The sequence below is a fragment of the Vipera ursinii genome (assembly GCF_947247035.1).
Source record: "Vipera ursinii genome assembly, chromosome: 1".
Classification (NCBI taxonomy): domain Eukaryota; kingdom Metazoa; phylum Chordata; class Lepidosauria; order Squamata; family Viperidae; genus Vipera; species Vipera ursinii.
Genome location: NC_139512.1, coordinates 17,129,489 through 17,140,111, shown reverse-complemented (window position 1 = coordinate 17,140,111; position 10,623 = coordinate 17,129,489). Strand labels below are relative to the sequence as shown.

General features: G+C 59.1%; 1 protein-coding gene across 2 annotated transcripts; it reads left to right on the top strand.

Annotated features, from left to right (window-relative positions):
* Positions 1-2,551: 2,551 nt before the first annotated feature.
* On the top strand, positions 2,552-10,188 carry CCDC124 (coiled-coil domain containing 124). Of its 2 annotated transcripts, none has more exons than XM_083348943.1 (5): positions 2,552-2,794; positions 6,500-6,676; positions 8,989-9,178; positions 9,366-9,477; positions 9,947-10,188. In XM_083348943.1, the coding sequence occupies exons 2-5, from the start codon at positions 6,518-6,520 to the stop codon at positions 10,149-10,151; spliced, it is 666 nt and encodes a 221-aa protein (XP_083205069.1). In that variant the 5' UTR covers positions 2,552-2,794; positions 6,500-6,517; the 3' UTR covers positions 10,152-10,188. The 2 variants fall into 2 exon arrangements, with proteins under 2 accessions (XP_083205069.1, XP_083205070.1); XM_083348944.1 differs by having other exon boundaries at positions 2,565-2,705.
* The last annotated feature ends 435 nt before the right edge of the window (positions 10,189-10,623 follow it).

Here is a 10,623-nt window from a genome sequence, read left to right as displayed (position 1 = left end):
CGCCGAGACCTCCTTTGTGGTCGATTTCTGGAATTTCACGGGCTTTCCCAAGGAAGGCTGGGAACTGTAGTTCGGAGACAAGTTGGGCCTCCGGCGAGAATTTTGCCCACGGGGTAGTTGGTCCTTGGGGGTGCTCCCCAAAGGAACAGACCCAGATGCCTCCTGCCAACCTTTGACCCAGCTTAGCTTCAGGAAGGAAGGGAGAAGATGCAAACCAGATCGGGGGCTGCTGTTCTCTCCCTCCCATGTGACACGTAAGCAGAGGTCCGGCCAAAGGGGACCCTCCCTCAGAAGCCGCAGAGATAACTCTTTCCCTGAAGAGTTGTCCCAGCCCAAAAAGAGCATCACCGTATCAAAATGGAGGGGGGAGGTTTCCATGGCTACCTCCTCACAATGACCACAGGTTCTCCAGCCCACTTGATAAAGAGGTGAAAACTGCCCCCTGCCCACAGAACACCAGGCCAGCCCTGCCGAGTCAGGCTTTCGTCTGACACCTGAGTCTCCCAGGAGCCCAGAAAAGGCCCCTGGGGGCTCGCAAGCAGGTGGTGTGGGGGACCCAGTCCTTCCGTCCTCGACCCTCTGCAAGGCTCTTTGGGATCCTGCTGCCCTGAGGCCCTTGGGAGCCATGCAAGTTAGCGGCCCCCACTCCTTCCCTGGCAGGGACCCCCACAGTTCATTATGCTCCCTGGAATCCAAAGTGCCTCCTTCAGGCTGTTTCACTCCCCTTGCAATCTGCTTTCTGTGTGTGTGTGTCTTCCTCTTTGGAGAGAGGGAGAAAGCCTTCTGTTCCCTCTTTGCCTGGGGTGGGGGCTGAAGGGCTGAGGGTCAGGAGAGAGACGGGTAGAAGCTGGGCTGCCCAGGTGGGGTGGAGACCTCCAGGAGCTTGGAATGGAATTTGCAGGAGGAGGTTTACACAAGCCGAGAGGGACCCCCGTGGGTGGAAGCAGAGGACCAGCCAGATCCAAGGCAGGGTCTCGCCTTAAGAGAGCCCCTGCGTGGGCCTGGAGCGGTTCTGGCTGCCTGCTTGGTGGCGGAAGACTCTTCTGTAGCTCTTTTCGAGGGGCTGCTTCAATCTTCCTGATTTCTCCTGGATTCCTGATAGATCTGGAATCTGAGAACTTCCCCTGAGAACTTCAGAGATCCAGCTGTGTAACCCACCCACCCCAGCCGCCCGCTCTGCAGAGGATGAGGGGACGCCAGTTAGAAACACCCCCTCCCCAAGCAAAGGGGGGAGCTGGGGCTGAAAGGGCTTTTAGAGGAAACCACCTACTTGGCGGAAGAGGCACTTCTGATGTTTAAAGAAATGTTTGGCCTTCAGGTGATGGCAAGCTCCATCAGCCAGGTTTCCTCCTGCCAATCACACAACACAATAGCACGCACACAGCCTTGAACTTTGGGGGGGGGGAAGCCAGTAAAAAGTGTAATAAATTATAGGCATCGGTTTTTAAACAAATTCGATCGTTCTGTGCTTTTTCTGCAGCCTCTATCCCAGACATGTCAAACACAAGGCCCGGGGGCTGGATCCGGCCCGCAAAGTGGTTTCATGCGGCCCGCAAAGCCATCCTGGAAACAGTGAGGGAACGGCCCCCACTGCCTTGGCCCTGGCCCAGAGACCCTCCTCCTGCCAGAGACCCCCAGATCTGTCCCACTCCTGCCCAGAACCCCATAGGCACCCTTGATGCGAACGATGTAGAGCTGGCCACGCCCACCCAGTAGGCCATACTGCACTCTAGCCACGCCCACCCAGCAGGCCACGCCCACCCAGCAGGCCACACCCACCCGGCCCCCTGAGGGCAACCGCAATGCTGATGCGGCCCTCCGTGAAATTGAGTTTGACACCCCTGCAGTCTATGCCATTGCACAGCTGTGCCTTCAAGGCAGTTGTTTCTTGCAAATGGTTCTTGGGGGTCTTGGATACTTGGTGCCCCTCCAGATGCTACCCCTGCCCTATGGAGACAGACAAGCAGGAAAGTGGGAGATCTTGGCTTTTTTCCTCTCCAACCTGCAAAAGCAGGAAAGCAGGAAATGGTGGCCTCTTGGATGCCTCCCATCCTGTCCAAGCTGGCCAATTTATGCCGGGTCCTTGGATGCTGCACGTCTTGCGGGCTTCGAAGCCAAGGACGCCATTTTTGTAGAGGTTGTTGCCCTTACAACTTCCAATGAATGAGGCAGCCCAGCGGGCAACAAAGCCGTTACCAGGACAACGGGTCCTCGTACGATAGAGCGGATTGGCGGTCGGACGGGAGAGAGTACGTCACGCCCTTGGGTTCGCCCGTCGATAGGGACAGCACTAGGAAGACTTCGCAGCGAGAGATGCACATGCGCAGAGGAAGCATCAGCGTCCAAATCCAAGGGAAGACCGCGTGGCGGCCATCTTGGTTGTGGGCAGCTCTTTTGTTCCTCTCACTCCCGTTCCATCTTTACAGAGGGCAACGCTGAAACGGCTTCCCAGGCGGGGCGCGGGTGTCTTGTTTGCTCCTTCCTTATTCCGGGCGGAGAGTCAGGAAAGTGCGAGACAGACGGGAACGATGCCCGGGAAGGAGAGGGGAGCGCGGGCCTGAAGGCAGACAGGAAATGCCCTCAACAAACATGGCGGCGGACCGTGTCGGAGGGGCGGAAGCCGCCCGCCGTTTCCGCCCGGAGGGGCGGGGCGCGCCGTGACGCCCAAAGGCTGCGACCCCCGGCGGCGGCGGCGGCGGCGGCAGGTAGGGGCTACGGCGGGTCGAGGCTGCCCGAGGCCGAGAGGAGGGAAGGCGCGGCTCTCCCGCCGGCGCAGTCGGCCTCCGCTCCGCCGGTGAGGCGGCCCGGCAACCAGGGCCAGCGCGAGGCTGGAGGCGCTTCCGGGGGGCACCGCCGACCCTCGCTTTTCCCTGGGGAGGCCAGATCAGGGGTCGGGCTGGGGTCTCCAGGCCTGCGGGGGGGTGTTGGAGGTCACGGAAGGCCTCGGGACCGTCTTTCTCTGCCTCTGCGGCTTTAAGAGCGGTGGACTACAACTCCCAGGATTCCCCGGCCAGATAGAGAAAGACTGGCTGCCTGGGGAATCCTGGGAGTTGTAGTCCACCCCTCTCGAAGCCACAGGGCTTTGGGATGGGGTTGCCTTTGGGGTGTTTCTCCCACCTCTGGGAAGAATGATTGCGGGGGGGGGGGGAGAATAAGTGTGGCTGACCCCCCAAGTCATCTCATCCCGCCTTCTGCATCATACAGGAAAAGCAGTTTGCCCCCCAACTCCCCCCCCGCCTCTTCTAAGCCCCCTTGGGAGACACGGATCCCCCCCGCCCCTTTGTGGGGGACTGGACCCCCCCGTACAAGGCAGCTCCAGATTTCTGTTCTTAAGCAAGACAAGTGAGTTTTGCTCCATTTTATGACCTTCCTTGCCACCGTTGTTAAGTGAATCACGGCAGCTGTTAACTTAGCCACACGGTCGTTAAGTGAATCTGGTTTCCTCATTGACTTTTGCTTATGGGAAGGCCGCAAAGGGGATCGGGTGACCCTGGGACGCTTCAAAAGTCATAAATACGAGTCAGTTGCCGAGTGTCGGGATTTTGATCGCGTGAGCACGGGGATGCCGCAGCGGTCGTTAAATGGGAAGAAGGGACATAAGTCTCTCTTTTCGGTGCCGTTGTAATTTCGAACGGTCACTAAGCAGACGGCTGAAAGTCGAGGAGGACCTGCGGGGGAGACTTCCCTGTGACTGAGGGAGGCGCTGGGAGCCGCCACTCTCAGCTCCGATTCCCGGCTCCTCCGCCCACGTGGCAGGGAGGGGCTGAGCCCCCTTTGGAGGGGGGCTCTTTCCCTCCGGGCCCGGCTGAGCCTTTGGGAAAGTTCACAGAAGTCCAGTGGGGGGGGTCTCTTTTCCTCAGGAGAGTTACGGCTGGGCTATAACTGGTCCTGGGGCTTCTCTGGCCCAGCCCACCGCACAGGCGGTCCTCCACTTATTCATATAGTGAACGTTCCAAGCTACAACGACACGGAAAGAAGCGACTCGTGACCGTTTTTCACACTTACAACCATGCCAGCATAAAATAGAATAGAATAGAGCTGGAAGGGTCCTTGGAGATCTTCTAGTCCAGCCCCCTGCTCAGGCAGGAGAAGCTATACTGTCTCAGACAAGTGACTAGTCTCTTTTTAAAAGCCTCCAGCGATGAAGTGCCCACGATTTCTGGAGGCAACTTCTGTTCCACTGGTGAATTGTCCTCACTGTCAGGAAGTTTCTCCTTAATTCCAGGTTTGCTTCTCTCTTTGATCAGTTTCCAACTACTGTTTCTCGTCCTGCCCTCTGGTGCTTTGGTGAATAGTTTGACCCCCCTCTTCTTTGTGGCAGCCCCTCAAATACTGGAACGCTGCTATCATGTCACCCCTATTTCTTCTTTTCTCTCTAGACTAGCCAGACCCAAGTCCTGCAGCCGTTCTTCCTATGTTTTAGTCTCCAGGCCTTTAGAATAAAATAGAATAGAGCTGGAAGGGTCCTTGGAGGTCTTCTAGTCCAGCCCCCCACTCAAGCAGGAGAACCTGTATCATCTCAGACATGTGACTGTCCAGTCTCTGATCATCTCAGTTGCTCTTCTCTGAATTTTTTTCCAAACTCTCAACATCTTTTTTTGTGATATGGTGACCAAACTTGGCTGCAGTATTCCAGGTGTGGCCTGACTTAAGGCTTTATAAATCGGTACTAATACTTTGCATGATCTTGATTCTGTGCCTCTGTTTATACGACCCAGGATTGTATTAGTGTTTTTGGCGGCTGCCGCACACGACTGGCTCACGGTTAAGCGATCGTCCACTAGGACTCCAAGGTCCATTCTCACAGCGGCTGTTTTTAAGCCAGGTCTTGCCCAATCTGTACTCGTACATTTGACTTTTCCTGCCTAAATGTAAAACTTTGCCTTTCTCCACATTAAATTTCATTTTCTTGGATAGGGCCCGTTGTTCGTTAAGATGTTTTCGGACCCTGAGTTTGTCTTCTGGGGTGTTGGCTACTCCTGCCAGTTTAGTGTCATCTGCGAATTTGAGGAGTTCCTCTTCAATTCCCTCACTGGTGAAGATGTTGAAGAGTTTACTGGGCCTAAGAGGGAGCCTTGTGGTTCCCCACTGCTTACTTCCCTCCGTGTGGACGCAGTGCCCTTGAGGACTACTCGCTGAGTACGGTTTGTCAGCCAGCATCCTCATGATCACGTGATAACAATCCAGGCACTGGGCAGTCAGGGTGTATTTGTGACGGTTGCAGCGTCCGCAGGCCCTGGGGCCGCTACACACACAGCCTTCCCAGCTCCTGACAGAGTCAGCGGGGGAAGCAGCAGTCACTGAACAGCCCCCCCCCCCGGCAACTGCAGCGGTTCACACCTCCAACTGTGGTCGCCCCAAAGTCTGTAGCTAAATGTCCACGGAGACTCTCGGGCGTCCAGGTCGGGGCCGTCCCAAAGGTGCTTTTTCAGGAGCCAGATGGACCTGCTTGTGAAGAGGTTTCGCTTCTCATCCAAGAAGCTTCTTCCATTCTGACCAAATGGTGGAGGGTGGAAGGACTTACATTCATCTGCAAAAGCTCCACACACCCAGTCGCACTCGGGTTCAGGTGACCCTGAGGGCACAGATAGACCCCCAAGTGGCCTCAACGACCCTCAGAGGGAGAGGTAACAACCCATGACTGCTAAGGAATCTAAATCCCTCCAGTCCATTCAGTCAGAACTGAAGAAGCTGCTTGGATGAACAACCGTTAGCAAAAAAAGGTTGTACAATTTGGTACCACTAGCACAGCAGCAGAAATTCTGGTCCTAATCGTAGTTGCACATCAAGGACCGGGTGCCTTGCGTTTGTGCTTACGTATATTTATGCCACATAGTTTAAGTTAAAATACAATGGAATTGCCGCTTATTTATTTTAATTCTTTTTTAATTTTTGTATTCTATGTTTTTTTAATTTTTTTATTGTTGTGAGCCGCCCTGAGTCCTTAGGGAGAAGGGCGGCATATAAATTTAAATAATAATAATGATAATAATGATAATAATGATGATAATGATGATAATAATAATAAATAAAAAAGGAAAAAAATCCAAGATTCCCCAGCCTGCCGGCTCAGGATGATGGGGGCTGTCACTCCTCCCTCCCAAGGCAGCCGGCCAGACCTGACCCAGCTCGGTCCTTTGGGAAAGAGATTCTCTCAGCTCCGTGTGGAGCAAAAAGGCTCCTTCCCCTAAAAGCCGAGCCAGAAGCAGGAGCCAGAAGGGTGAAAACACCCTTGTCCCACCCTCCTGTCCTCTCCCCGTTGTCCAGTCCCGTCCGGAGGAGAAGTCTCGGTCCCTGTCCCGGCGGAGGCCGGTCGGGGCTGCACCGTCCCATTCCCTGGACCGCGGCCTTGGGACGTCTCCGGCGTCGGGGGTGTCCTTTCGGTCGCCCCCCTTCCCCCCACAGCCCAGGGCAGACGGGCATCCGGCGAGGCACGGGCGCGAGCAAAGGGAGGGCAGCTCCGGTTTAACCCGGCTTTCCTTCCTCCCCGGGCCCGAAGGCGCGAGCACCCTGCGGGATGCCCAAGAAGTTCCAAGGGGAGAACACCAAGTCGGCCGCTGCCCGGGCGAGGAAGGCCGAGGCCAAGGCGGCGGCTGACGCCAAGCGGCAGAAGGAGCTGGAGGATGCCTTCTGGAAGGACGAGGACAAGCACGTCATGCGCAAGGAGCAGCGGAAGGTACCGGAAGGGGGGAGGGGGGGCTGGTTGAAGGGAGAGGGGCCCCGGGGTCTCCTGCGCCAGAATCCTCGGCGCCTGCCCGGCTTGACCCGGGGCTCTGGCATTCAGGAGCCTGACTCCGGCGGTTCAGGCTGCGTCAGGGCACCCCCAGGGGGGCTTGGAGAAAGGGGCGGGGGTCCCTTGGCGCGACCACAGGGAAGAGGCATCAGTCAGGTGCTCTGCCAGCTCAAGCCAGAGCCACCTGCAGGCCCGGCCCCGGTTGCACCAGCTGCTCAACACACGTGCACACACACACACACACACACCCCACGGATTCACAGCACAAAGTCACCGCACCACCACCCCCTCCCGCAGGGCCAGTTGAGATTGGCCCTCGAACTGGATTTTCTTGTTTTTCCTTGAAGACGTTTCGCTTCTCCTCCAAGAAGCTTCCTCAGTTCCAACAGAGGCTTCTTCATCCAGAAGTGAAGAAGCTTCTTGGAGGAGAAGCGAAACGTCTTCACGGAAAAACAAGAAAGCCCAGTTGCCTCTGGAAGAAGCACCTCTGGGACAACCCTGACGGGGATCCCTGGACGGCCCTCCCAGGCTTTTTCCAGCAGGCCCTCCGAGGCCCGGCTTTCCTTTCCTTTGTGTCCCACCTTCGTTATTTTGACAGATAACTCAAGGCGGCACCCAACTCACCTTATCCCTCCTCTTTTCCCGCAACAACCCTGTGAGGTAGGCTGGGCTGAGACAGGACGGCTGGCCCAAGGCCACCCAGCTGGCTTTCATGCCTAAGGCAGGACTAGAACTCATCGCCTTCTGCTTTCCAGATAGATAGATAGATAATTAGGATGATAGATGACGGATATAGATTAGAGATAGATAGATAAAGATATAGATTAGAGATAGAAATAGATAAAAGATAAAGAGGTATAGATTAGAGGTAAAAGATAGATGATAAAGATAGATGATAGGTAGATTAGACAGATAGATAGATGTAGATTAGGATAATAGATAAAGATGGATTAGAGATAGATGATAGACAGATAACCTTTATTGTCATTTTTTTTACTGTGGGAAAATTGGCACACATTAAAAATGAGTGTTTTTACAATACCTTTTAATTGTTGCTGTTAATTGTACGCTGTCCTGAGTCGCCTTTTTTGAGAATGGCAGCTTGGCACCTGCCCGCGGGCGAGGCTGCGCTGGCCTTGGGCCGACAGGCTGAAGCGGGGCAGGTCAGAGAGCGCCAGGGCTGCAGGAGGGGGGGGAGGGGGGCACACTGGCCCGCTGACCACACTGGGCCTCAGACAGGCGGAGGAGCCTGGGTGGGAGAGGGAGGCGAGGAGAGACCCTGCCCCAGTTCAGAGTATTGCCCAAGGTAGCCCCCCCCCCTCTGCTGGAATTCCCCCTGGGGACCCTCCTCCTGGCCCCCAGGGTGGACTAGTGGCCCAGGCACCCCTGGGAAAGAGAACCCGAACCCAGAACCGTGTCTCTGAAGGAGCCGGGAGAGAGTTTGGGAGGGGCTGGGTTAAAAGGTCTGCAGCTTTCCTGGGGGGGAGCCGATCCCCCTCAGCCAGTCGGGCCTAGGAAACACGCAGAGCCTGCATCTTCCGAGGCCTCCCGGCCCGACTCCAGGGGCCGCGGGGGAGGGGCCTCCTGCTGCCCGTGTGGGGTCAGCCACAGCCACGAGACGGGCTCTGCTCCACCACGGCCTGGCCTCCCCCTGGCCCCCGGAGGTGGAGGGTCCCCCTTTGGCACTCGGGGCCCGGAGACAAAACCTTCGGGAGCCTGGACCGCCTTCTCCACCGGAGGAGATCAGGGCAAGCGTTCGGGCTGCTTCACGAGGCCACACCGGGAGGACTGCAGCCCGTCCTGGTCACCACCGTGCAAAGAAGTGGTTGAGACTCTGGAAAGAGGGGGAGGGGCAGGAGGCCAGCCCCACCAGGCCAGGAAGCCGCCCTCCCCAGGGAAACTCTGAAGCAACTCGGGTGGGGGTTCTGGTCTGTAACCTCTGGGGGGCCCGCCTGGACCTCGTGGGCCTCTGGGCTCCCTCGCAGCCAGGAGCATTTTCTGACGCAGCGAGCCCGTGTGCGTGCGTGGGGGGGGTGTTGCCATGCCTGTCTTAGGTGGACTGTTCTGCCTTGTGACAGGACAGCCCCCCCCACCTCCAGAGCTGGACCCCCACATCTCCCCCCCCTCGAGGGGCCCGAGAGATTTGTCGTGCGTCTGCTGGGGTTTTTCACCTCCGGCCGCCTCGCACGTCCGCCGTTCTTTTGGGGGGGCTCTGCCATCTCACGCGGGGCTCCCCCCACCTCTGCCCCCCCCAGGAGGAGCGGGAGAAGCGCCGCCTGGAGCAGCTGGAGCGCAAGAAGGAGCTGCAGCGCCTGCTGGAGGAGGAGGACGCCACGCTGAAGGGCAAGGCGCCCAAGCCGCCCGGCCCGGCCAGGCTCACCCGGGCCCAGATCGAGGAGGCCCTCCAGAAGGAGCTGAAGGAGAGCGGGGACGCTGCCGGCGGGGGTGAGCGCGGCGGGGCGGGAGTGGGCAGGACGAGAGACCATCAGGAGATGCCGAAGGCTGCTCACGCGCGGAGGCCTCTGGGAATGGAGGGGCCGGGGGAGACGGCCTGCCTCCCTCCCTCCTTGGGGGGGCGGTCAGTGCCGGTGCCGGTCCTCCCGGCTCAGGCCAGCCATTCCTTCCCCGGCAGAGAAGCCGAAGAGCCACCTGGAGGTGCCCTTGGAGGAGAACCTGAACCGGCGGGTGCTGGAGGAGGGCGCGGTGGAAGCCCGCACCATCGAGGACGCCATCGCGGTGCTGAGGTGGGGCCGGCTCTCCCGGGGCGGCAGTGGGGGAGCAAGGAGACGGCGGCTGGGGCCCCCACCAGTGGAGAGTGTGGCTGGGCGGGGCGCCCTCCTTTGCCCCCTGGCCCTCTCGGCGTATGGGGCCTCTGTGGGCACCGCTTGTGGGCCTCGGCGTGGGGGGAGGGGCTGGCCCCAGCAGAACGAGCAGTTCCCTCCCCTCCCCTCTTCTGACCACGGCTGGGGCTCAGCCCTGCTCCTGGGAGCGTGCAGAGCCGGGGGGGGGGGAACCTTCAGCAGAGCTGGGAGGCTAGCAGCCCCCCCCAGTTTGGGAGCCCCCCCCCGCCCCAGAGGTGCTGGAAACGGGCCTCCGGGGCGAATGGGCAGGGGGAGCCCCGGGTGGGGGCCCGGGCCCTGGGGCAGGCCGGGTGGGGGGCGGTCCGGGCACAGCCGCCCCCTGACCCTGCTGCTGCCCCGCCCTTCCCCGCAGCGTGGCCGAGGAGCTGGACCGGCACCCGGAGCGCCGGATGAAGGCGGCCTTCTCGGCCTTCGAAGAGGGGGCCCTCCCCCGCCTGAAGCTGGAGAACCCCAACATGCGGCTGTCCCAGCTGAAGCAGCTGCTGAAAAGGGAGTGGATGAAGGCGCCCGAGAACCCCATGAACCAGCGCCACTCGGCCTACAACAGCCAGAAATGAGACCCCGGGGGCTGCTTTCCCCCCCCCCCGGCCCCCCACAGGCCCTGGCTGGACTGGAGAAATCCCCTGCCCCCTTTCCACTCTGCCCCCGTTTGCTCCAGAACGGGGCAGGAACGGAGGCCCCCCACCCCCTGCACCCCCACCCCATTTTCTGCCTGCCTTCATGAGCTGGTGGGGAGGGGAGGCCCTCTTCATCCCAGGAGGGGCTCCCCATTCTTTTTGTACTCCCCCCCACCCCTGAAATGGAGGGGCAGCTTTGCTTCGCCCCCCCCTCCCCTGGTTCGGATATATAGCCCAGCCTGGGAAGTGTCGGGGGGGGCAGCTCCACCTCCTTTGTTCTGTCCTGTCCTGAAGACCCCCAACTCAGGTGCCCCCCCTGACTGCTTCAGCGGTCCTCCTGATGGGGAGGAAATTGGGGTGTAGGCATGACCCCCCTCCCCCCTGCAAATGGGGTCAGAATTCTTGGCCAGGA

Excerpts from the sequence above, each read along its gene's own strand:
- CCDC124 (XM_083348943.1), top strand. The coding sequence starts at position 6,518 with ATGCCCAAGAAGTTCCAAGGGGAGAACACCAAGTCGGCCGCTGCCCGG. Across the intron at positions 6,677-8,988 it reads TGCGCAAGGAGCAGCGGAAG|GAGGAGCGGGAGAAGCGCCG; the intron begins GTACCGGAAGGG and ends TGCCCCCCCCAG. Across the intron at positions 9,478-9,946 it reads GACGCCATCGCGGTGCTGAG|CGTGGCCGAGGAGCTGGACC; the intron begins GTGGGGCCGGCT and ends CCTTCCCCGCAG.